Raw genomic sequence first — 26,762 nt, 5'->3', positions numbered from 1 at the left:
GACAGGACAGCAGAGGGGTGGATGGGATAGGGTGAGGTCTGGAGTGTGTCCACAGACACTCCCCCCTTTGAACTGTGCGAGAGGAGACCCATTAGAGGAGTTTAGAGCCTGTATCTTGGGTTAGAGTGCAGGGTGGATGGGGTCAAAGAAAAATGGCAGAATTCACTCATCACATCAGCTGTCCCTGGGGGTGTTACTGGCCGGAGGAAGAGGGTCAGATTGAGAGATGGAGAGACAGGGCTCTGGTTTCCTCCCTCTTTCTCTCCTTCAGATCCCTGGGCAGTTTTTCCTTATCTTTGTGGAAGGGGAAGTGGAGAGGTAGGCGAGGAGGGGTGGAGGAGGCCCTCCCATGACCACTTTGACCCAATTAGGAGGCTCTAATTAAGTGGGCCTGTACCCTCGGTCAGGCTCAAGGAAGACCTCACCCACACTTAGGGAAGAACCTGAATAATGTCACACAAATAGACACACCTCTCATAAAAAGCATCAATACTAATATATTAGCAGTATAATATATACCACAGTCAGCTGAGCTCGAGCCATGTCATAAGAAAATAAAGGAAAACATATCTCCTATGTCATACAGACAGGGGTGCTATGTTCTTGTATGCCGGTCCAGGTGGCTGAATTGGCTCTTTCACACAAATCAAATGTGTGCTTTCAAAGCCCATTAAGTAAAACGAAGTACACACTGTCTAAAACCCTAAGGGACTATCCTTCACCCCAACGCCCTGCTGCTCGCCTGCCTGCTGCACATTACATCACTGTGACGATCATGGCCCTCGGCCAGCATCCAAGGATGTGCAACACATTTTCTAATCTGTTTCTAGAGGAAAGGGAAGGAAAACACCAGAAGAAAGAGGCGACCTGCAGTTGGATTCCTTCAAATCAACTGTTAAACGGGGCTTGTGAAAACAGAAATCTGCTACAGGGGAATATTTCTCCCCTAATGTGCCTTATGGCCAGTAAATCAGTCTTGGCTCTCAGCACTCTTCTCTTTGATTTCCCAAGAAACAAGCCAACAGTCCCCCGCTGCACTGACTGGGGAGCGCACACACACCCACACACCACTATCCATGTGTAACACATGCAACAAGACAGTGGTGTGTGTGTGTGTGTGTGTGTGTGTGTGTGTGTGTGTGTGTGTGTGTGTGTGTGTGTGTGCGTGCGTGCGTGCGTGCGTGCGTGCGTGCGTGCGTGCGTGCGTGCCTGTGTGTGTGTGTGTGTGCGTGTGTGTGTGTGTGTGTGTGTGTGTGTGTGTGTGTGTGTGTGTGTGTGTGTGTGTGTGTGTGTGTGTGTCAGAGAAAGGGTGATCTAATTTACGCAATACACAGCAGATTTCTCTCCGATAGCTCTGTCACTCTTTAACTTACCCTTTACTCATTCCTCTAAAGGCAAACGGCTCCTTCAACTGTCCAGTCACTGGAACATTGCTCCACCTCTCTGAATAGCGCATGATCGTTGACCCATCAACCAGGGACCCTTACTGTCGTTCTACCTTTTCATACATTCAGGTTCAAATGAGGCTTGTTGGCAATATCCGCTAGACCAAATACATTAGGAACGGCTCTTTCCATGACATAGACTGACCAGGTGAAAGCTGTGATCCCTTACTGATGTCACTTGTTAAATCCACTTCAAAATCAGTGTAGATGAAGGGGGAGGAGACAGAAAGGATTTTAAGCTTTGAGACAATTGAGAAATGGATCTTTTAAAAAATCTGGGAAGTGTTCATGCCCCTACGAATTGAGGCTGTTCTGAGGGCAAAAGGGAGGGGGTGCAACTCAATAATGTTTTGTACACCCAGTATATATCATTGTATCTACAGTGCATTCGAAAAGTATTCAGACCCCTTGACTTTTCCCAAATTTTGTTAAGTTAAAAACATTTTCACGTTTTCGAAATGGAAACTGAAATATCACATTTACGTAAATATTCAGACCCTTTACTCAGTACTTTGTTGAAAGACCTTTGGCAGCGATTACAGCCTCAAGTCTTCTTGGGTATGATGCTACAAGCTTGGCACACCTGTATTGGGGGACTTTCTCCCATTTTTCTCTACAGATCTTCTAAAGCTCTGTCAGGTTGGATGGGGAGCGTCGCTGCACAGCCGTTTTTCGGGCTCTCCAGAGATGTTTGATCGGGCCTCAGCCTCTGGCTGGACCACTCAAAGACATTCAGAAACTTGTCTTGAAGCCACTCCTTCGTTGTCTTGGCTGTGTGCTTTGGGTCATTGTCTTGTTGGAAGGTGAAACTTTGCCCCAGTCTGAGGTTCATGCTCTGGAGCAGGTTTTCATCAAGGATCTCTCTGGACTCCAAATCGAGTTGTAGAAACATCAAGGATTTTTATTTTTTTAAATTTGATTTAACCTTTATTTAATCAGGTAGTAAAGTTGAGAACAAGTTCTCATTTACAACTGAGACCTGGCCAAGATAAAGCCAAGTAGTGCGAGAAAAAACAACAACACAGAGTTTCACATAGGATAAACAAAAGTACAGTCAATAACACAATAGAAAAATCTATATACAGTGTGTGCAAATGGAGTAAGGAGGCAAGGCAATAACTAGGCCATAGTAGCGAAGTAATTACAATTTAGCAAATTAACACTGGAGTGATAGATGTGCAGATGATGATGTGCAAGAAGAAAAACTGGTGTGCAAAAGAGCAAAAAAATTTAATAAAAACAATATGGGGAAGAGGTAGTTGGATGGGGAAGAGGTAGTTGGATGGGCTATTTACAGATGGGATGTGTACAGCTGCAGCGATCGGTAAGCTGCTCAGATAGCTGATGTTTAAAGTTAGTGAGGGAGATATAAGTCTCCAAGTATGATCAATGGAAATAGGATGTACCGGAGCTCAATTTTGAGTCTCATAGCAAAGGGTCTGAATACTTATGTAAATAAGGTATTTCTGTTTACATTTGCCCCCCAATTTTTTTTTAAATGTCACCGTCATAATGGGATATTGTGTGTAGATTGATGATTTTAGAATAAGGCTGTAACGTAACAAAATGCGGAAAAAGGGAAGGGGTCTGAATACTTTCCGAATGCTCTGTATTGTCGTTGGATGTAGTGACATTTCTTTTGTTTCAACTGTTTATTTCCCTACAGCCCCTGGGGTTGGGACATAATTGTATCGAGCCTAAAGGGAAGATACCCTTGTCTAAAGCACTCCGTTATTCTTTCCATCCCAAAAAGAAAGACACTAATGACATGCTCAAATGGATCATCTAGTTTCCAGGAACCAAAGTGTCAAAACAAAGGAGCATCAGTGGAGTAGAACAGTGACAGATGATCACCTGCCGGGCCACCAAAGCATGGTGGCCATGGACCAGTGGCTTTAAGAAGTGCTTTGTGCGGCTCGACCGGCTTAACTGTGTGTAACCATCCTCTAAAATCTCCAGCTCACAACAGTCGCAAGAGCCTCAAGCTCTCGAGTCACCAGTCAGGACTACATGAGGAGATACGTGGTATGTGTTACAGGAACTGAAGGACAGCTGTCATTATGCTATGGAATCATCAAATCTGCTGGAACACCATGTCTTCATGCGTCAATGTACATTTGTGATTAAGTAAGTCTATGTAATTTATCATCTTAAAATCTCATTCAAATCAAGTTCAGACAGTGAGGAGGTATGTTCAGGACCGAAAGTAGTGAAGTCACACTGATCGTAGTCTGCCAATGACTGGGTTTACCTTGATTGTCAAACTCAATGTTGTGGCACTCTGATTGGCCGAGACTCCATGGGCAGTAGTACACGGACCCGCCCTCTGTGATGTTGCGCTGGCTGGTATTGGCCTTGGGAGCACCGATCACCACACTGACACTGTTAGGAGAGAGAAGAAACATTCGATCATTCAAATGTCCCTATGTCACCTCGACCTAACCTGCTATGTCCCTCAGCAACATAATAGCTGAGGTATGGCAACCAGTAGGATTGGTTCGCTAATGCTATCTGTAGTCTTTTTTGTCATTGTAATTGGTTAAGATCTACTCTTGGTCTGGTATGAATTTTAAAATGCCTTCCACAGCTCCCAGTCAACAGTTTTAGCATGATGCAGAGCCAGTACACAAGTTTTACTGCTCACAAAGCTATACCCCTACTTCAAAAACATTTTAACAGGTTCCAACGACAGTACTGTTACATAATATTCTAACCATGTGTAATTGTTGCTGAAACATGTGTGCATGTGACATTCTCTCCCGCTCTCTCCATCAAACACACACACAACGGAGAGATCCCCGTGGGGCAAATTGGATGTGAAAACAAGAAAGCAAACAGCCTAAGTGGAGTCACACTGTTGTTTCCACAGCTGTGTGGCCCTGTTCCTCTAGACAGACATCTAGCTAACCCATCTAACCCTGCAGTAAGCTAAACGTAAAGCCAGGTCTGGGACAGACATCTAGCTAACCCATCTAACCCTGCAGTAAGCTAAACGTAAAGCCAGGTCTGGGACAGACATCTAGCAACCCCATCTAACCCTGCAGTAAGCTAAACGTAAGACAGGTCTGGGACAGACATCTAGCTGCTGTAACCCTGTGGTAAACGTAAAGACAGGTCTGGGACAGACATCTAGCTGCTGTAACCCTGTGGTAAACGTAAAGACAGGTCTGGGACAGACATCTAGCTGCTGTAACCCTGTGGTAAACGTAAAGCCAGGTTTGGGACAGACATCTAGCAAACCCATCTAACCCTGCAGTAACCCGGTAAACGTAAAGACAGGTCTGGGACAGACATCTAGCAAACCCATCTAACCCTGCAGTAAGCTAAACGTAAAGACAGGTCTGGGACAGACATCTAGCAAACCCATCTAACCCTGCAGTAAGCTAAACGTAAAGCCAGGTCTGGGACAGACATCTAGCTGCTGTAACCCTGTGGTAAACGTAAAGACAGGTCTGGGACAGACATCTAGCTGCTGTAACCCTGTGGTAAACGTAAAGACAGGTCTGGGACAGACATCTAGCTGCTGTAACCCTGTGTTAAACGTAAAGTCAGGTCTGGGACAGACATCTAGCTGCTGCAACCCTGTGTTAAACGTAAAGACAGGTCTGGGACAGACATCTAGCTGCTGTAACCCTGTGGTAAACGTAAAGACAGGTCTGGGACAGACATCTAGCTGCTGTAACCCTGTGTTAAACGTAAAGACAGGTCTGGGACAGACATCTAGCTGCTGTAACCCTGTGGTAAACGTAAAGACAGGTCTGGGACAGACATCTAGCTGCTGTAACCCTGTGGTAAACGTAAAGACAGGTCTGGGACAGACATCTAGCTGCTGTAACCCTGTGTTAAACGTAAAGTCAGGTCTGGGACAGACATCTAGCTGCTGCAACCCTGTGTTAAACGTAAAGACAGGTCTGGGACAGACATCTAGCTGCTGTAACCCTGTGTTAAACGTAAAGACAGGTCTGGGACAGACATCTAGCTGCTGTAACCCTGTGGTAAACGTAAAGACAGGTCTGGGACAGACATCTAGCTGCTGTAACCCTGTGGTAAACGTAAAGACAGGTCTGGGACAGACATCTAGCTGCTGTAACCCTGTGTTAAACGTAAAGTCAGGTCTGGGACAGACATCTAGCTGCTGCAACCCTGTGTTAAACGTAAAGACAGGTCTGGGACAGACATCTAGCTGCTGTAACCCTGTGTTGAACGTAAAGACAGGTCTGGGACAGACATCTAGCTGCTGTAACCCTGTGGTAAACGTAAAGACAGGTCTGGGACAGACATCTAGCTGCTGTAACCCTGTGGTAAATGTAAAGACAGGTCTGGGACAGACATCTAGCTGCTGTAACCCTGTGTTAAACGTAAAGTCAGGTCTGGGACAGACATCTAGCTGCTGCAACCCTGTGTTAAACGTAAAGACAGGTCTGGGACAGACATCTAGCTGCTGTAACCCTGTGGTAAACGTAAAGACAGGTCTGGGACAGACATCTAGCTAACCCATCTAACCCTGCAGTAAGCTAAACGTAAAGCCAGGTCTGGGACAGACATCTAGCAACCCCATCTAACCCTGCAGTAAGCTAAACGTAAGACAGGTCTGGGACAGACATCTAGCTGCTGTAACCCTGTGGTAAACGTAAAGACAGGTCTGGGACAGACATCTAGCTGCTGTAACCCTGTGGTAAACGTAAAGACAGGTCTGGGACAGACATCTAGCTGCTGTAACCCTGTGGTAAACGTAAAGCCAGGTTTGGGACAGACATCTAGCAAACCCATCTAACCCTGCAGTAACCCGGTAAACGTAAAGACAGGTCTGGGACAGACATCTAGCAAACCCATCTAACCCTGCAGTAAGCTAAACGTAAAGACAGGTCTGGGACAGACATCTAGCAAACCCATCTAACCCTGCAGTAAGCTAAACGTAAAGCCAGGTCTGGGACAGACATCTAGCTGCTGTAACCCTGTGGTAAACGTAAAGACAGGTCTGGGACAGACATCTAGCTGCTGTAACCCTGTGGTAAACGTAAAGACAGGTCTGGGACAGACATCTAGCTGCTGTAACCCTGTGTTAAACGTAAAGTCAGGTCTGGGACAGACATCTAGCTGCTGCAACCCTGTGTTAAACGTAAAGACAGGTCTGGGACAGACATCTAGCTGCTGTAACCCTGTGGTAAACGTAAAGACAGGTCTGGGACAGACATCTAGCTGCTGTAACCCTGTGTTAAACGTAAAGACAGGTCTGGGACAGACATCTAGCTGCTGTAACCCTGTGGTAAACGTAAAGACAGGTCTGGGACAGACATCTAGCTGCTGTAACCCTGTGGTAAACGTAAAGACAGGTCTGGGACAGACATCTAGCTGCTGTAACCCTGTGGTAAACGTAAAGACAGGTCTGGGACAGACATCTAGCTGCTGTAACCCTGTGTTAAACGTAAAGTCAGGTCTGGGACAGACATCTAGCTGCTGCAACCCTGTGTTAAACGTAAAGACAGGTCTGGGACAGACATCTAGCTGCTGTAACCCTGTGTTGAACGTAAAGACAGGTCTGGGACAGACATCTAGCTGCTGTAACCCTGTGGTAAACGTAAAGACAGGTCTGGGACAGACATCTAGCTGCTGTAACCCTGTGGTAAATGTAAAGACAGGTCTGGGACAGACATCTAGCTGCTGTAACCCTGTGTTAAACGTAAAGTCAGGTCTGGGACAGACATCTAGCTGCTGCAACCCTGTGTTAAACGTAAAGACAGGTCTGGGACAGACATCTAGCTGCTGTAACCCTGTGGTAAACGTAAAGACAGGTCTGGGACAGACATCTAGCTGCTGTAACCCTGTGTTAAACGTAAAGACAGGTCTGGGACAGACATCTAGCTGCTGTAACCCTGTGGTAAACGTAAAGACAGGTCTGGGACAGACATCTAGCTGCTGTAACCCTGTGTTAAACGTAAAGACAGGTCTGGGACAGACATCTAGCTGCTGTAACCATGTGGTAAACGTAAAGACAGGTCTGTTACAGACATCTAGCTGCTGTAACCCTGTGGTAAACGTAAAGACAGGTCTGGGACAGACATCTAGCTGCTGTAACCCTGTGGTAAACGTAAAGACAGGTCTGGGACAGACATCTAGCTGCTGTAACCCTGTGGTAAACGTAAAGACAGGTCTGGGACAGATATCTAGCTGCTGTAACCCTGTGGTAAACGTAAAGACAGGTCTGGGACAGACATCTAGCTGCTGTAACCCTGTGGTAAACGTAAAGACAGGTCTGGGACAGACATCTAGCTGCTGTAACCCTGTGGTAAACGTAAAGCCAGAACAAAGAACCCCTTCACCAGATCCACCAGCAACATGATAAGTGCTATTTGAGATCCTTGGAACGTCCCTACCCTAAACCCTAACCATAACCCTTACCTAACCCTTACCTTCACCATTTTAAATGTCAACTTCAATGGGGGTATGGGCATCCCAAGGATCCCGGATAGCATGATCCCAAGCAACACGTTGTCTTACAGGTGAGTCTGAGGACCAGCCAACCAGGCTAAAGATCACAAGGACAGAATATTCAATGACGGAGGAACAAAGACAGCCACGGAATCAAGTAACATTTCATTGGTCACATACACATATTTAGCAGATGTTATTGCGGGTGTAGCGAAATGCTTGTGAATGAGAACTTTGATACGAACCACTGAACCAGGACTAAGAGCCATGGCTAAATTGAAATTTTTTCCAGTAGACAGTCTGGCTGAACCAGCACAGAGTAGCCATTACCTCATTGCGGCTCCAATTATCCTATCACCACTGGCATGGTGCTGGACAGTGAAGTGGGCAGAAGACAGAGGGAAGAGAAAAGGGCAATAAGTGGAGTAGAGCCTGAGGGGTCTTCCTAAAACACAGGAAGAGCCCACCCTTTCCTGCTCCAGGTCAGTCACCCAATGATGTGAGGTAGTTTACGGTACCGCTATGTTTAACATCTTCCCTCAGGGGACAACTACCCAGCAGGGTCCAGACAGAGTCCAGAGGAGCCACCCTGGACTCTGAAACCAGCTTTAGTCAAACATCTTTGGTCATCCTTGCCAGTGTCATCTTAGTTAGGATTTAGACATTGGCCATGACTTTAATACTTTCTACATAGAATCAAGGTTTGTAGGAGACTACACTGAGAGCCTGGAAGGAGTAGGTGCCAGCTAAACCTTATGGTGTTGAAAACATACTGAGGCCTAACCCAGGGCAAGGTCTTGAATCTGAAGATATGGATTTAATGTCACACTATAACCAGTGGTGGTCTGACTGGTCGCATTATCTCTAAAGAGATAAAGAGCAACCCAACCAAAACGAAGGGCAGAAATCCATTGTTTTTTTATTTTTGAAGAGGGAACTAAAAACATGGCCATCTGGCTCAAAGAGAGAGAGAGTTTACCGGTTTCCGGCCGTGTGTGTGTGTGTGTACTGAGGAGGGAAGCTCCCTGAAGAGCAGCTAAAGGTGCTCCCTCCACCTGTAGAATAATGGAAATCCCAGAGAACCTTCGCCGTCACGGATTGATTCCCTCGTCACATTTCTAAACACACAGAGAAGTTTGGCAAAAATGTGTTCATATGAACTCCATAGCATATTCTTTGGTTCATCATTTGTTGATGAATAGACCACAATGCTGTGGGGATCTGATTTGGCCATTCATATTTCAGTGCTAGTTATGACAGGAAGAGATGACTCTGACGCAAACATTCAGATCCACAGAGAAAAAGTCACCTTTTGCTTTCTTCAACTCCTAGAAGATAAACACATACGTTTTGGCAGAACTTTTGAGTAAGACACTTTCAACAAATGTTATTTAATATTGCATAATTTGAAGATGTAAAAATTAGCACGAGTACAGTTAAATATTATTATAATATATATTTTTTACAAATCCTTGTCCAGTGTAAACTCAAACAAAGACAGTAAGCGGGGGGGGGGAAACAAGCCAAAGAAAGGAGGCTTACTACATCTATTGAGAATCTGATCTGAATACAGGCCAACAGTATTCAGTGAGGATATCATTTCAAAGGGAAAAAAACTCAGGAAACAACAAAACGAGAGGAAAAGGCTTTCATCAGCAAACTGGAAACAGGGGTGTGTTTTCACTACCTCACCACCCACACACCCACTGACACCTTGATAGTGATCTCAAAGTATTGTAAATAAGGAACAATTAGCATTTAATGGGCCTTTATCTGGCAGGGGATCAGTCTAGCTAGCATTAGCATTTTCATAAAGGCCTAAGTGTAGTTGGCTGATTGCTGGATTTAGAAACGGCTTTATGTGTATATGGAGGGAGGAGACAGTCTGGCCCTCTGAAGATCAAGACAAAGCAGAGGGGAGGTGTAGTGGAAAGGGGCAGTCATTTCGGATGCTTCATGCATACACCAGGCACTTTCAAATCTACAGGGAATGTCGTTGACTGTTTTAGGGGGGACATCATTACAATATCTACATCAGAATTTGAATGAGTGATCTCAGAGATTCAGAAAAGAAGTAAGAGTTCCACATTATATGTAGAGGTTTAATATGCCAACTGCTAGATGGGCTGCTCGAAGTTGACAGAAAAAATATATATATGTTTACATAAACACATAAAACAATGAAAAAAGGTGACATGGCTGACACGGCCCATGTGCCTATTAAGATTCTAGGATTTTGGCAATATTTTTCTATTATACTAATCTATAATGAGCCAGCCCTGTTTTCTGATAGGCTGAGTTGCGGTCATGCAAACTCACATTCAAAGTCAAACCAGGCATCAGCAAAGAGACCTGCTTCACCTGTCATCAGTTAGACAGCCAAGATCATGGATCTTAAAAAACTAAAAGGGTGCCTACAAATGTGGACTACTCAACTACTCAAAGGCACATTCAACATAGTCACCTCACTCAAAACGTCCTATTTATTGGGCGGCAAAAACCATGATTTGGTCAAACATTATCCTCATGATTCCTGTCATTTTTTATTTCTCAACAGCAACTATTTTACAACCACAATATTTGATATGGCTTTGAGATATAGATGTGCAACAGCCATTGCGAGGGCATGGGACAATGGGCCTCATGGGTCATAGCCTACAACTGCAAAAAAAAGAATTGGCGACATTATATTTACTGTTGGATGAATACATGGCAAGCAGTGGGTATTATATTTAGAGTAAACAATCTAGTTCATGTGTTTTGAGTTTACACTTCCTCAGGTGTTGAACCCCAAATGAATTAGCCTATGATATTAGTTAGTGCACATAAAGATGTATTTATTTTTTCAATATAAATGAATTGCATACACCTGGAAATCCTGGAGTAAAACATAGCAACTATGGTCTAATTGTCAACCCAGAATTCATGACTATCACTGGATTGGGTTTAACAAAATAGCTTGAATCCTGCATTCCTGCATGGATGTGTTAGATGAAACAACTTATTTCTTGAATACCTCAGTAGTCTATGTATTAAGATGGAGCCGACAGATTTGCAGTATTTTGTTTTTTTTTTGTGTTATTTCGTACATTATTAGCCGAGAAATTGTTTTGTGTTATTACATACGCTGGAAAGAACTTTTGGATATCAGAGCGGCGGTAACTCACCAGCATTACGACCAGGAATACAACTTTCCCGAATTGGATCCTTTGTTCGCACCCACAAGGGCAATTTAATTTATTCCAGAGGCTGCTCCAAAAAACTGCAGGTGGAGAAGAGGTATTCAGAGGGGACTTCTAGTCCGACTCAGGAGGAGGCACACTATCCACCACTTCTGAGTATATTACTCGCTAATGATCCGTCTCTGGATAATAAAGTGGACAAGCTTAGGGCGAGGAACTCCTTCCAGAGAGACACCAGGGATTGTAACTTACTCTGTTTCACGGAAACATGGCTCTCTCGGGATATACTGTCCCGGTCCAGTCAGCCATCCGGGTTCTTAGTACATCGCGCAGAGAGGAATAAAGAACTCTCCAGGAAGAAGAAAGGCGGGGGTGTATGTTTCATGATTAACCACTCATGGTGTGATTGTGATGACGTACAGGAACTCAAGTCCTTTTATTCACCCGACTTAGGATACCTCACAATCAAATGCCGACCGCATTACCTCCCGAGAAAATTATCTTTGATTATAGTCATAACCATGTATATTCCCCCTCAAGCCGATACCAGCCTTCAGAGAACTACACTGGACTTTATGCAAACTGGAAACCACTTATCCTGGGGTTGTACTTATTGTAGCTGGGGATATTAATAAAGCAAATTTAAGGAAAACGCTACAGAAGTTCTACCAACACATTGACTGTAGTACTCGCACTGATAACACATTGGACAACTGCTACTCAACTTTTCCCTCCCCCACCCTCATGTCAGAAAATCTGATCATGATTCCATTTTGCTCCTCCCTTCCTATAGGCAGAAATTCAAACAGGAAGTACCCATGCTAAGTTCTATTCAGCGCTGGTCTGATCAATCGAAATCCATGTTTCAAGACTGTTTTGATCACGCGGACTGGGATTTGTTCCGGGTATTCTCTGAGAATAACATCGACGAATACATGGATACGGTGACTGAGTACATCAGGAAGTGCATAGGGGATGTTGTTCCTACTGTGACTATTAAAACCTACCCAAACCAGAAACCGTGGATAGATGGCAGAATTACCCATGGCAAGGTGACAGGGAAATGGCTGAATACAAACAGTGTAGTTATTCCCTCTGTAAGGCAATCAAACAGGCAAAATGTCGGTACAGAGACAAAGTGGAGTTGCAATTCAATGGCTCAGACACAAGATGTATGCGGCAGGACAATCACGGACCACAAAGGGAAAACCAGCCATGTCGCGGACACCGACGTCTTGCTTCCGGCCAAGCTAAGCACCTTCTTCGCCCGCTTTGAGGATAACACAGGGCCAGTGGCCCACTCCTAAGGACTGTGGGCTCTCCTTCTCTGTGGCTGAAGTGAGTAAGACATTTAAGCGTGTTAACCCTTGCAAGGCTGCCAGCTCAGACGGCATTCCTTGCCGGATCCTCAGAGCATACGCAGACCAGCTGTCTGTTTATGAGTGTTTATGTACATATTCAATCTCTCCCTATCCCAGTCTGCTTTCCCCACTTCAAGATGTTCACTATTGTTCCCGTACCCAAGAAAGCAAAGGTAGCTGAACTAAATGACTATAGCCTCATAGCACTCTGTCATCATGAAGTGCTTTGAGAGGCTAGTTTAGGATATCACTTCTACCTTACATGACACCCTAGACCCACTTCAATTTGCTTACCGTCCCAATAGATCCACAGACGATGCAATCGCCATCGCACTGCCCTGATGCAAAACTGAGCAAGAGGACAAGTACATTAGAGTGTCTAGTTTGAGAAACAGATGCCTCACAAGTCCTCAACTGGCAGCTTCATTAAATAGTACCCGCAAAACACCAGTCTCAACGTCAACAGCCTCTTCATATAGTGATGCGGGCTGGTGTGGATAAAATGCCAGGGACGAATTCTAGTCCCAGTCTGCCCCTGGGTTCTAGAATGGCCAACAGAAACATGCTGGTAGAAGTTTGGTTTAGGGTCAGACTAGAGGTCGACCGATTAATCGGAATGGACGATTAATTAGGGCCGATTTCAAGTTTTCATAACAATCAGTAATCTGCATTTTTGGACATCGATCATGGCCGATTACATTGCACTCTACGAGGAGACTGCGTGGCAGCCTGACTACTTGTTTTGCGAGTGCAGCAAGGAGCCAAGGTAAGGTGCTAGCTAGCATTAAACGTATCTTATAAAAAACAATCAATCTTCACATAATCACTAGTTAACTACACATGGTTGATGATATTACTAGTTTATCCAGCTTGTCCTGCGTTGCATATAATCGATGCGGTGCCTGTTAATTTATCATTGAATCACAGCCTACTTCGCCAAACGGTTATTTAACAAGCGCATTCGCGGAAAAAGCACTGTCGTTGCACCAATGTGGACCTAACCATAAACATCAACACCTTTCTTCAAATCAATACACAAGTATATATTTTTAAACCTGCGTATTTAGTTAATATTGCCTGCTAACATGGATTTCTTTTAACTAGGGAAATTGTGTCACTTCTCTTGCATTCTGTACAACAGAGTCAGGCTATATGCAGCAGTTTGGGCCGGCTGGCTCGTTGCAAACTGTGAAGACCAACTTCGCCAAACGGGGGATGACTTAACAAAAGTGCATTTGCGGAAAAAAAGCACAATCGTTGCACGAATGTACCTAACCATAAACATCAACGCTTTTCTTAAAATCAATACACAGAGGTATATTTTTTTAAACCTGCATATTTAGTTAAATGAAATCCAGGTTAGCAGGCAATATTAAACTAAATTGTGTCACTTCTCTTTGTCACGCCCTGACCTTAGTTATCTTTGTTTTCTTTATTATTTTGGTTAGGTCAGGGTGTGACGAGGGTGTTATGTGTGTTTTTTTTTTTTTTTGTATATCTATGGGGTTTTGGTATTGTCTTGGTAAATGTAGGTCTATGGTGGCCTGAATTGGTTCCCAATCAGAGACAACTGTTTATCGTTGTGAAAATATGTCCAGATTAGGCTGGTGTAACCGATGTGAAATGGCTAGCTCGTTAGCGGGGTGTGCGCTAATAGCGTTTCAAACGTCACTCGCTCTGAGACTTGGAGTAGTTGTTCCCCGTGCTCTGCAAGGGCCGCGGCTTTTGTGGAGCGATGGTTAACGAGGGCTTCGAGGGTGGCTGTTGTCGATGTGTTCCTGGTTCGAGCCCAGGTAGGGGCGAGGAGAGGGACAGAAGGTATACTGTTACACTGGCCATACTAAAGTGCCTATAAGAACATCCAATAGTCAAATGTACATGAAATACAAATGGTATTTAGAGAAATAGTCATATAATAACTACAACCTAAAACTTCTTACCTGGGAATATTGAAGACTCATGTTAAAAGGAACCAACAGCTTTCAGATTTAGCTTTTTTACACTTTGTTTTTGCATTATTTAAACCAAATTGAACATGTTTCATTGTTTATTTGAGGCTAAATTGATTTTATTGATGTATTATAGTAAGTTAAAATAAAAGTGTTCATTCAGTATTGTTGTAATTGTCATTATTATAAATAAATAAATAATCAGTTTAATCGGTATCGGCTTTTTTTGGTCCACCAATAATCGGTATCGGCGTTGAAAAATCATAGTCGGTCGACCTCTAGGTCAGAGTGCATCTCAGCCAAGCCAAGAAACACACAGTAGTGCCATCATAGGAAGGGTGCTTTTCAGTGAACAGTTTGGACATATTTTCAGAAACAAAGATATTCTTTTTTGGCAGCATGTTTTCATGTTGCAATAAATAAAATAAAACTACAGCATAGCCAACGGTTTAATAAGGAGACCTTGAGCAACTACTGCTGGGAATATTGTTGGGAATGAGTGTAGGTGGAAGCAAGAAAAATGGCTGTGGCTTCTCTTCATCTCCCAAAGCGATACCCACCTACGCCATCAGAAACACACTAATGACCCCAACTGACCGAGGTCTGATGGTTCCAGCATTAAATTCATTGGTTTAGGCTGCTAGTGTTGAGACCAGAAACAGACTCCTCAGTATAAATGATTGCTTCTGCAATCAGCAGAAATGTTAAGCAATACATAAGCGAGGCAATAATTCCACTGGTTGCTGCCACTATTTATACAGGGTTGGCAAATTAAGGGGTAATATACAATGATGGAAACGGCTAATCTTCCACTGATCTTCCCAGGCTTAACACAATGGAGTTTCTGAAGAGGTTAGAGAGAGGCAGTCAGAAGCCAAATTCCTCTCGCCCCCTTGCCACCCAAACACAGCTTTTTACCCATTCCACAGTTAATGGTCTTCCTCCCAGCTGCAAAGCTTATGTCACTTGAACACTATTATAATTGCTTTAAGCCAGCCGGGAAAAAACACATTCATATTTTCTTGGCATCCCAGCGGCGGGCCGGATGGCTGCAGTCACCATCTGCAGTCGTTAACACTGGATGCCATAGGAATGGTATGGCACAGACAGATGCCCAGGGGGCTGGTAGGCCTACAAATGATGTAAAGATTGGGAAAAAGGGCAGGAGGACTGGAGCCATTAAATTAAGAAGGCAGGAATCCCCTGGAATACAGTCATGAAAACTGCCCTGGGCTCCTGAGTAGTGCAGCAGTCTAAGGCACTGCATCTCAGTGCCTGAGGTGTCACTACAGACACCCTGGTTAGAGTCCAGGCTGTATCACAACCACCCGTGATTGGGGCGTCCCATAGTGCGGCGCACAATTGGCCCAGTTTCGTCCAGGTTTGGCCGGTGTAGGCCGTCATTGTAAATAAGAATTTGTTCTTAACTGACTTGCCTTAAATAAAGGTTTTTAAAAACTGGAAAGAAGGAAATAAAGAAAAGTGCCAAACAGAAGAGTTTGCTCAGGATGCACTGTTAGCATGTGGAAACAGTGCCAGGGAAACTATACCCAAGCATGGATTGCTGTCATACCTTGTCCATAGACAGCTTGCAGGGTAAGGAAACCAATATGTCATTTTGTAATTTGGGTAAACTCTCTAAGTAACCCACTCTCTATCTGTAATTGAAATGCACGGTATACAAAATTGTGTACTGGACACAAACTTTTTTTGTGCAGTTACTATGCTAAATTTCCAATAAGTATTTCGTGTCTATTTCACAATAATCTGTGATAGTGGGTTGGTTGAGGCCCTCTGCTCCACAAACAGTTACAAATAATAAGTAGAACAGCCTTCAAAAGCATTGGTCCAAACCTCAGCTTGGCGTGGAACTATCTGAACAAAATCACAAACATGCAGTCACTCAACTAACTCTTCAAAATAATCTCCTCACAACAAGGGGAAACCGAACTAACTCAAGTACAGTGACTCAAACTGAATCTGTGGGTGGGTGGATCTCTCTCTCTCAGCAGATATTGAGATCTGGCCTGTGCCCAAACACAACGAGTAAACCGTTACAGCCGTTTTCCTCTTCCACTTTGAGGAACCGGCTGTCGCACAGCGTTGGCGGACTGACACAAATACACTTAAGATAATGCATTACTGTACAAGAGGAGGGTCTTCAGTCAGCACTGCCAACAAACTGTCAAATGGGATCGTCACAAGAACACCAAATATGACATTGTCACATTATCACTAGACCAAGTTACTGGAGCTATTTATGACTCACCGTGTCACTGTGGAGGGGAATACCAGTTAAATGTGCTGTACTATAATAACGACTTATTTTGGACCATGTAGAGCCATGACACACGGCCTTCAGTCTGACACACGTTCTTCGGTTTGGTCCAAGTCAAGGCCAGACCAGGAGACGGACTGTCTCCCAACTGCTATTCTGTCTGGTCACCCATTCAGTTACACACACACACACACACACACACACACACACACACACACACACACACACACACACACACACACACACACACACACACACACACACACACACACTGCTGTCCAGGACATTCTTACTCCTCTGGGCCAGACACAGAGGGAGATGATGAGAGTAGCAGTGTCTTGCTGGGATGGCTAATGCTGAAAGAGAGAACACTGTACAGGACACTCATTCATAGGCTGCATCCCAAATGGTACTAATATAGCCAGTCAGCTGCTACAGTCAGAACCTAATTACTGTAAATGAGGTAGGAACCTGTTCTGAAAATTCTTATTTTGAAGGTATAGAAGAGTTCCAATCTCATTATGGTTTCCTTTCTATAAATTTACCCCAAATTTCCAAAACCAAAGTGCCCAGCGACCAGGTTAAAACCTTGTTTGTCTCACACTCCCATTTTGAGTACTGTACTTCAACAGCAGCCGTTACAACAAGAACTACCCACCCACCAATGTTGATCTGATAAACATTACCCCCTCTCCAGAACCGGATCTTAATGTCACTGCAAAAACATTTCCTCCCAAAGGATGTTAGTTCAGTACAGCAGATTCAGATTCCGTGTTTAACAGTCACATGTACAGGGTTGCAGGTGTGACTGCAGGGTACAGTGTTTAATAGTCACATGTACAGGGTTGCAGGTGTGATTGCAGGGTACAGTGAAAATCTTAGGCTTCGAGCTCCAACCTGCAGGTCTAAGTGAAATAAAATAATGAAAATGGTAATAAAAACAACAATAGAAATAGCTCTATATACATAATAACAACAGTAGCAGAGATGAATAAATAAATGTCAATTGGGGTGGAGGCAGAGTAAAGACTGTTTAGGGGGTGGGGGATGACCATAAGGGGAGAAGCATGACCATTGAGGTGGTGTGGGGACCAAATGAAATAAAAACAATACAAATGTTTATTTTAAAAAGTAATAATAAACATATTAACAACTGCACCAGTGATGAATGCCGTGGGGGGGGGGGTGAGAATGTCAATAGGGGGAGCAGCAGGTAAGGTAAGTGATCATTGAGGGTGGGGAATGTCCAGGGGAGCAGCAGGGGCCAGGGTGGAGTCGGTCGCTGACTAGTGGTGGCTATTCAGCAGCCTGATGTTCCAGGTGCAGAAAGCTAACTACACTACACTGCTATTTAGTATTCGTGACAGGGAGAAAGCAGCACTGGTGAATACATTTTACACTTATATTTTGGTAATTTAGTAGATGCTCTTATCCAGAGTGACTTAGTCAGTGCAGTCTGCCAGTCCTCTGTACTCTAACATACAGTGACACTGATGTTTGAAATATGGGTGGATTTTCCCATTTGTCTTCATGTAATTCCATGGCTCTGATACAGGGTAGTTAACGATGAACAGGGATTCAGATACCCTCAGTTCCATTGTAAAACAAACACATCTGTGGTTTGGATTGCTTTAGACTTGATTGATTTGTGATTATGGGCTGATTTGTGATTATGGGCTCAATGTTAATGGGGCGGCAGGTGGCCTAGTGGTTAGAGCGTTGGACTAGTAACTGAAAGGTTGCAAGATCGAATTCCCGAGCTGACAAGGTAAAAATCTGTCATTCTGCCCCTGTTCCTAGGCCATTGTCATTGAAAATAAGAATTTGTTCTTAACTGACTTGCCTAGTTATATAAAGGTGTAAAAAAATCTCAATTAATAAATAAATCATCCTTATATTATGTAGGTGTTCCATGCTAGTGAGGATCTTAGAGATGTAGCTCTTTCTAAGCACTGTGGCTCATTCAGCAAAACCACCAGCAATGTCATTTCACTGCAGCAATGGTTTCACAAGTGGCAAGTTGGTCATTTCAAACATGGAGCTGAGGTTAGAGAGACTATATTTTCCTGATGCCAAATTGCAACCCACCCCCAGCCCGGAAGAAAAAACTAGTCACAGACCCCAAAAACACAATGAGGGATGTTTTTAACACCAGGTCATTCACACCTCTCCACAGTGACCACCAAGGGGGGGTCCAGTTCTTTATACCTCTAAAGGGAAAGACACTGGGGCTGACGGAAGGAGAGTCACACAGCCATCCCTCTGATCCCCTCTCATTCACCACAGCTGTCTGGACACAAACTGTCTCTGTTGTCTTCCTTGTGCAAACATTAACCGTGAGAGTAGCAGCATTGTGGTCAATTCCATTTCGCACACACACACACACACACACACACACACACACACACGCTCTACAAACACACAAGCATTGTATCATTTTAATATTGTAAATATTATATTAAAGTTGTAATAGAGTAATAATGTAATTTTGTTTTTGATGTAGACTGTTGTTTTGATGTAATTGTTTTATTCCTGTGTGGACCCCAGGAAGAGTAATGGGAATCCTAATAAATACAAAAATTGTCATTCAAGATTTGAATCTGAACTGGAATGATGGCAATAACTCTATTTTGATTCCAATGTTTGGTCTGGCTAGATCCATTTCCCCCAAAAGGAGAGTGCCATTACAAGTCTGTACAATGAATGGAGTCCCTTTTTGACCCTAATAGGGCAAAAGAAACCAGGACTGCTGTCAGTGAAAGATTCCTGGGGTGTTTCAGGGCCCCGGTCAGCAGGCTAAGCATGTCCCCATTAACCTTTAAAACAACACACGAGGGCAGCAGGTAGCCTTGAGGTTAGAGCGTTGGGCCAGAAAACCGAAAGCTTGCTGCTTTGAATACCAGGGTTGACAAAGTGAAAAATATATCAATGTCACTGTGCCCTTGAGCAAGGCATTCCCTGGCAGAGTTGGGATATGCAAAAACACACATTTTTATTACACACTTGTGTGTAACAGGACAAATATAAGCACCCCCAAATTATGATTATTATTATAATACAGAATGACCAGACCAACCTCACAGGCCCGAAGCGAGAACAGAGAAAGACTCAAATAGGCCTTTTAAAAAGGGAATAAATAAATAAATAACATGGGAGTCACATGGAAAGTTTCTCAGATGGAAAACAGCAAACATTCACACAAAGAGCCCCATTGTCCAACACAGAGGGCCATGAAAAGCAGCTAATCGCAGAGCAGAGAACCTGAGTGAAGAATACCTTGGCAACCCAAATATACAGGCCCAATTTAAACAACGTCCACCCCTCACACAAACTGTGATTTATAAACAGCAACTCACAAAAGAAAATAGCAAAAATGAAAACAATACCAGAAATCTGCTTGATCATATGGTGAGGGAGACAGTGCAGACACAGAAAATATTTCTGTTTTAGCAGCTAACACGGCCCCTGGTCCAGTATTAATATTGGTTTAGCACAAACCTTATTTAAGAGGGCAAACTCCAGGAAAGTGACCAACATGAACGATGACCTGACCTCGATCTGGGTACGACACAGTTAAACCATCCATGATCTAATGGAGAACACCACCAAGCCCATCTCAAACACGTGGTATCCATGACTAAATATCTCCTTATGACTGCCTTCCAATGCAATCTGTACATACACTACACCAGACCCACAAGAAAGACAGAGACAGACAGACCCCATTCTGCTCAGCCCACAACATTTGTGATTCCCAGAGGATTTATTTCTTTGGGTCACCATTAGCTTTTTGCAGATGCTACTCTTCCTAGGGTTCACATTATCTCACTTCATCAAAGTTAAAATTGTCTCTTGACATATCGCCCTTTCTCGACGGACAGGACTACCTGCTGTTATTGGAGTAAATAACATAAAAATGTGGTCCAGAAGCAGACATCGATCAGTCCAGACAGAGACACTCCCGGACAGCCAGGCCTGTCATCTATAGTCTGACCTCTGACCTCAGCCATGTTAACAGTCCACACCCTGAATCCCTGTCTGGCTCCAGAAACAGGGAAGGAGGAATGTGCTTCTGCTGCTGCTGGATGGACGGAGAGGAATTAAGCAGTTTTCCTTCTCAGCCCGGTGGATCTGCTGTGGCCTCGCTGAGATTCATAGAGCCAAGTCAGGTTGAGGAGGAGACCTGTCCTGACAAGGCCCCATACTGTGCTGCTACTTCTCTCTGTAGACTCTACATACAGGGGACCATAAATAAAGTCTCGCCGGTGTCTAACTGACAGGGGCCCTCACACACAGTTCATGAACCCTATTCTCAGGCAGTCTACCACGGTGGTCTCAGTGCAGGGCTAGTGTCCTCTCTGTCCGCTAGCTTATTTCATTCTATTAGACCAGGCCAGGGGGCATGACAGGAATCAGACACACATACACTCATGGAGCCACGCTATCAGTGACAGAGAAAGTCTGTCTGTGTGTAGTAGGGTGGGAGATGAATGTATGAGTACGCTCTGTCTCGCCCTTTCTCACTTTTGTGTGTTTCCGTACGCCTATGCTACTGTTGAGGCTCCTAAATAAAACCGAGAGAGAGAGAGAGACGATAGAGAAAGGAGTCTTCAAACAGCTGGCCGTGAGAGGAGTCTTTGGCACGTGCTTTATGTTTTCCAGAGAAGAGTTTATCCTACAGGTACAGGTCAGAGGTGCTGTGTGCATCTTGCATCAGGCACAGAGAACATCCTCCCCCATCCCAGACAGAGACTGACCTCACCCATGGATTCCAGCTACTCCTGTACTAGCCACAACATGGGCGACAGTCTGATAACCAATCAAACTTCACGGAGAAGAAGAAAACGAGTGACAACTGGAAACGTAGGTTTCTGTTTCCTTCTGGATTATGTTTCTGACGTGTGAAATGTGAGAAAAAATTCAATGATTTAGATAGATTTTTGAGACCAGGTTTAAACTTTGCTCTCATCCCGTGTCTGGTTTGGCAAGCATCTGAACAGTAGCATTAGTGAGAGTATAAGACAGTGGGTAGATATATGCTAAATTTAGTATCCCCCTCATGCAGACATGTTCTTCACCAACCCATTGTCTTAGCTCTCCTCCCCCTAGCCATGACGTCTCCCCTGTTAAAAGTTCAGATGAAGTCATGGACCAGAGAAATGACTGCTGCTCTAGCTGCTGCTGTGACTCCATTCACGGGACGGGGGCTGGGGGTGGGGTAAATGAAAGAAAAGACCCTGCAGAATTACATCAGACCAGAGGAAGGGGGCAAAGAGGGAGGTATAGGGGATTTAATACACTCTTGACACAGACTGCCAGCCTCGCGTCCTAAATCATAGTGTTCCTAGACGTAGAGCCCCTGCCTGGTAGAAAAATATAGACCAATGGCAGCAGCCCCTTAAAGGAGTGAGTGAGGAGGAGAATCCCACCCTGTCTGTGTCTGAACTGTAGTCGAAGGAACTAGTGAAGTGGGGAGGAGAAACTGGAGCCACTGGCGGCCCACTCGGCACAAAGCCCCTCTCCTAAACCCCTGGCTGGCTGGCGAGACAGTAAAAAAACACAGCCAGCCAGGATGTCTGATTGCGTCTGGCCGCAGTGGCCCGGCTAGCCGCTAGCTTCACTTTGGATAATGATTATTACAATTACAGGGCAGACAGCTAGGTCCAGGCTGAGTCGCTGACACTGCATACTGATGAGTGGTGGTCGACTCAGTCAAAGCAATCTTATTCTGACACACATAGCCCCAGGATGGCAGCGACACAGCTGTGAATCCGCCAGCATGTCATTTACTTCCCTCATGCTGCATTCCTACTGATATAAGAGCTGTTGTTGCTATGGTTATTGATACAAAGACCAGATGTTGTCATTTGCTGGATGTCATTGTGACCGTCCGGAAACCTTCCATCATCAACTATGTCTGTCTTCAGACTATCTATCAGTCCATTTACCTGACCACATATCAACTGTGCTGCTCCAGTAGTCTGTTTACCCCGTAATAAGTCTGGACTAAGCTCTAAGCCCTTCTTAATGAGTGATCTCCGCAGCAGTATAGACGGGACTGATGTGATGGAGCCACTGCATGCCAGGACACTGAGATAATAGTCACAGCATGTTTGTGACACAGACACAGAGATCACATTCCCATAATGCCAAGCGGCATAACACTACATTGCACAGGAGCATTTCAGAGTAAGACCAATAAGTCTGGTATGGAGGAAGAGGTGGCTGGTGATCACATCAAAAGAACAGAGTTGGGGTAAAGCTGCTTCTAATTGGCTCTTTGTTTGACATTTAGAGCCAATGAGAGATTAGAGGTCAGAATGAAATCCAATTTTAGGACAATGAGATTACAATTTAAAGACTATTATATGAAAAGGTTTTCCCAAATATGGCACAAATGTCATCTTTATTGAGTTTAATCTCAGCTTGATGTTCACTTTTGATCCTATATGTTTATATATTCTATAGTATTCTAATAGAGTACCCATAGAATTATCACAGATTACTAATGTTACCTAAATTATAGAGACCAGCTTTCCAACTAAAGGCTTCAGGCTCACCGGCTTGCAGAACACACTTTTTTTTTAGGTGTGATTTGTGTAAATTAGGATATAAAGAAAATCGGCCTGTTAAACCCAAATTGTTCAGTTTTACCTTAGACAAAACACACACACTGGATACCTCACAGACGCCGACTGGTTTAAAGGGGTTGACACAGGTAGACCCACACAACAGAATGATCTTGAAATCTCGACGGCTGAGACGAACTAAAATGGAAGATGCCCTGACGGTTTTCTATTAAAACTGATGGGTGTGCGCGCTGAAGTCTTAATGAGGTATGATAACAAGTGTACATCTTAGTAAAATTGTTGTTTTTTGAGGCCATTTAGTTAGAATTGAAGCTGTAGTTAATTGCCACTGACATATAAAGGAAATAATGTGGCCAACACACTGACTAAAACACTTTTTCTAATAGGAAAGTTTGCGCTTTATACAGAGGCACGGGCCATTCCGAATTCTAATATAGGGTGGTCACTCACTGGTCAAGTCATTAGATAAGGACCTTTCTTCAGTGCGCGTGAAGAAAGGATGGATTTCTAACCAAAATCAAAGAGAACATCTAATTCAATGTGCAATTACAATATATATTAATTGGATTTATGAAATGTAGGCTATTGTAAAATATTTTGTTGATAGGCTATTTGCGTGAACCCGAGAATAAACACTAAACTCCTTGGATCATATTTGCCACTTGGAGCCTATAATGAAATGTACCAACAAATGCTTAATTTGTCCCGCCATGTTTGCAGTAACTTGCCAAATGACTTCCAAGTTAGAAAGAAAAAACGTACCTTGAAGAATTGGTCAAGTAAAATTCCACGGAATATCCAAAGTAGCTCCCATTAGGTCCGCTGTAGACCGTGGGGTTTTCCACGTCCAAGTTGAACGCAGCACACAACTGTAGGATAATTATCAGACAAACCCCAATGCAGCAGAATGAGTAGTTCACTTCTCCCGGCTTCCCCGAACGGTATCTTCTGGAACCCATTCTATTTCTAAATTAATCCACTAAAAATGTGTTTTGTTTTAATCAACACCTGAGTTGCTCTAATGTTTTCAGATCCTTAGAGCTTGTGGAGTGGTTGTTGTACCTATTTATCTAAACTGCATACCTTGAAACTAAAACTCGTATATATCTCCTAAATGCTCAGTCAGCTTCTTCCCTCGGCGTCCTCGCCGCTCGCTGTCCCTCACTACGCTCGCTCTGCAACTAATTGAGTGAACATTGAAAGGAGGTAGTTCCTCGACTCGTGACAACTTTAGGAGAGGTGGAGCTCTTGATTCACAAAAAGACAGACAGAAGAGAAAACTAGTGTATAACTTCAGTGGGCTACACTCAGAACCGATTCATCTGCATGTTACAGCATCCTAGAAGATTCCGTAGAAATTTTCCCGACCTGGGTGTTCTGATTGTTTCATTCTCACCATGGCGCGCTGCCACCATTTGCATTCAATCGTTCCGAATGAGGGGTTTAGTCTGATAAAGACATGTTTGCGTGCCTGTCTGACCTAAACCGTTTCTACCTGGGTCGTACTGAGAAACAGAGAGAGAGAGGGAGCAAGACAGGTCGATGATAACCAGATATATTATTAACTGGCTGAACAGTGGACACAGAGTAACATCAAAGGTCCTTATGATCCAATAGTATCTTATATCTCTCTGGGCTGTGACCTATTCCTGATAGGCCGTGGAATCAAGTGACAATAGTGGTTATTTACCGAGACCCGTTTCTTGAGGTACAAAGGCATTTGATGATTATTTGTGGCAGCTAGGAATGCAGATTGCTTACAATATTTCAAAACGGAACCATTACAGATCAAGGTTGTAGAGAAAGCTGTGATTCTAGGCCCTGATGATCATAATAGCCATCTCCATGTATCATCCTCTTTTAACATGAGTGGTATCACAAAGTCTGGGCTGCATATGTTTTCTATTAGTTGAATTGTGTTATGTGATCAGCGTGAGGTTCTCTCCCAAGGTGTGGGAACTATGGTAACATTTCCTATTTCTGTTTCTGAGTCACACCAAAGGAGACCCACACCGTTGGAATGTGGTTACGCTGCAAGTCAGAAGCAGCCACCTGACTGAAATTAGACATTTGATAAAGCTACTCGCCTGGCTGGAAATAGTGACTGTTGGTTTATCTGAATCACCCAGCTAAGTAAGATTGGGACTGAGGGGCCACATTTAGCTGGGTGGCACTAAGTACTGAGGACTGTCCCCTCAAGGCTCATTCATATTTAGAACTACACTACCAGAAGAAATTGTTTTAATGCTCTTTTGAACCAACATGGGTTCAATGGGTGGCTTCATAAGGCTCTCAAGAACGTTAGCCATAGAACTACTAAGCACCCTTATTTTAAGCAGTATAGTATAGTCTCTGCCGAGGGGGAAGGGGGTCCAGTCGTGGAGCTGTTGGGAAAAATGCTGATCGTCTGTGGGGCGATTCACAGCTGTCGGGGGCAACGTGCCGGTTCACAGCCCTAATCCTGCTAGTGCTCCCGTTCCGTCTCTCTCACTCCCTTTTTAGACCCACATGATGAGCTTGCAGACGGATGGAAGTGAAACCCTCTGTATATGACAAGGGTTTACTGTTCCAACCAGACCATATCACTGTCCAACAATCAATGTTTTTGATGACAAAATTCTGTCGTTTTTTAATGGCACAGTGATTTGCGAGTGATTTGCCATTGACCCTTACACTTATGAACACACCCTCATTGGCTTAATCGGTTCATTCTGAGAGACGAGCGAGGTAAAGAAATACTTCAGGGACAGATAAAAGAGCTGTGTACTCCTAGTCAGTTATTATCATGGCTGATCATTCCACCAGGCAATATGTTATCTATTATCCCACTAAACTGCAAGGGACAAGAATGTATCCTCAAACAAGCTGAGGTGTTTGACATGGATTTCAAAAACCTGTCCGGTAACACTTAAACCTGTGTGGTAACACTAGTAACAACATTGCACTAACATGTTAGAATACAGTGACTGTTCCTTATTCCACATGTGTAAATAACAAACACAGCTCAACTCCATTACCGTAAATGCACAGCAAGTCCTATGTAGGCCTAATTGCTGTAGTAATTTACAGTGTTACTACACAGGTATAAGCGCACATTTAATGACATTTTGCAGCTCTGCTTAGAACTCGATTTCAGTACAGTGATTGTTACAGAATAAGTGTCATACTTCGTAAGCTCTCAGAACAGGAAGGGAATCCAATGTTGGTACTGTACAGATAATGTGAAGGTAAAACAGCAAAAGAGCAGGTAATGCAGTTGGATTTAGGTCAAGGTTGTTTTCTAGGAGTGCTCCCATTTCATCCAGAAGGTCATGTTCAATATGCTAGGAACAGACCAACAGAGAACAGGAAGGAGAGCATGTGTAACACTTGATCTATACTCTGACTGAGAGTCAGCCCATCCACATGGAACTGAAAACGCCCTGTTCTGTTCTTTCCAACGTCGTCTTGAGATCACGCAACTGAACCGTGTTTTTTTTTCTCCAGATTTTTCTCTGTGTATTTGCTTGAAATTCCCTCTCACGAGAG

At 43.9% G+C, this 26,762-nt stretch overlaps 1 protein-coding gene across 1 annotated transcript in view; it reads right to left on the bottom strand.

The window, feature by feature from the left end:
* itga5 (integrin, alpha 5 (fibronectin receptor, alpha polypeptide)) overlaps nt 1-24,403 on the bottom strand; it is a 54,795-nt gene extending 30,392 nt beyond the window's left edge. Inside the window, exons 1-2 of the mRNA XM_064957348.1 lie at nt 23,997-24,403; nt 3,697-3,827 (exon numbers count right to left, since the gene is read on the bottom strand). Coding sequence (XP_064813420.1) covers nt 3,697-3,827; nt 23,997-24,193 — 328 coding nt within the window. The 5' untranslated portion in view covers nt 24,194-24,403. The remainder of the gene's footprint in view (nt 1-3,696; nt 3,828-23,996) is intronic.
* Between the last annotated feature and the right edge of the window lie 2,359 nt (nt 24,404-26,762).

The sequence above is a fragment of the Oncorhynchus masou genome, chromosome 33 (genome assembly GCF_036934945.1).
Source record: "Oncorhynchus masou masou isolate Uvic2021 chromosome 33, UVic_Omas_1.1, whole genome shotgun sequence".
NCBI lineage: Eukaryota > Metazoa > Chordata > Actinopteri > Salmoniformes > Salmonidae > Oncorhynchus > Oncorhynchus masou.
This window is presented reverse-complemented; position numbering and strand designations above follow the sequence as displayed.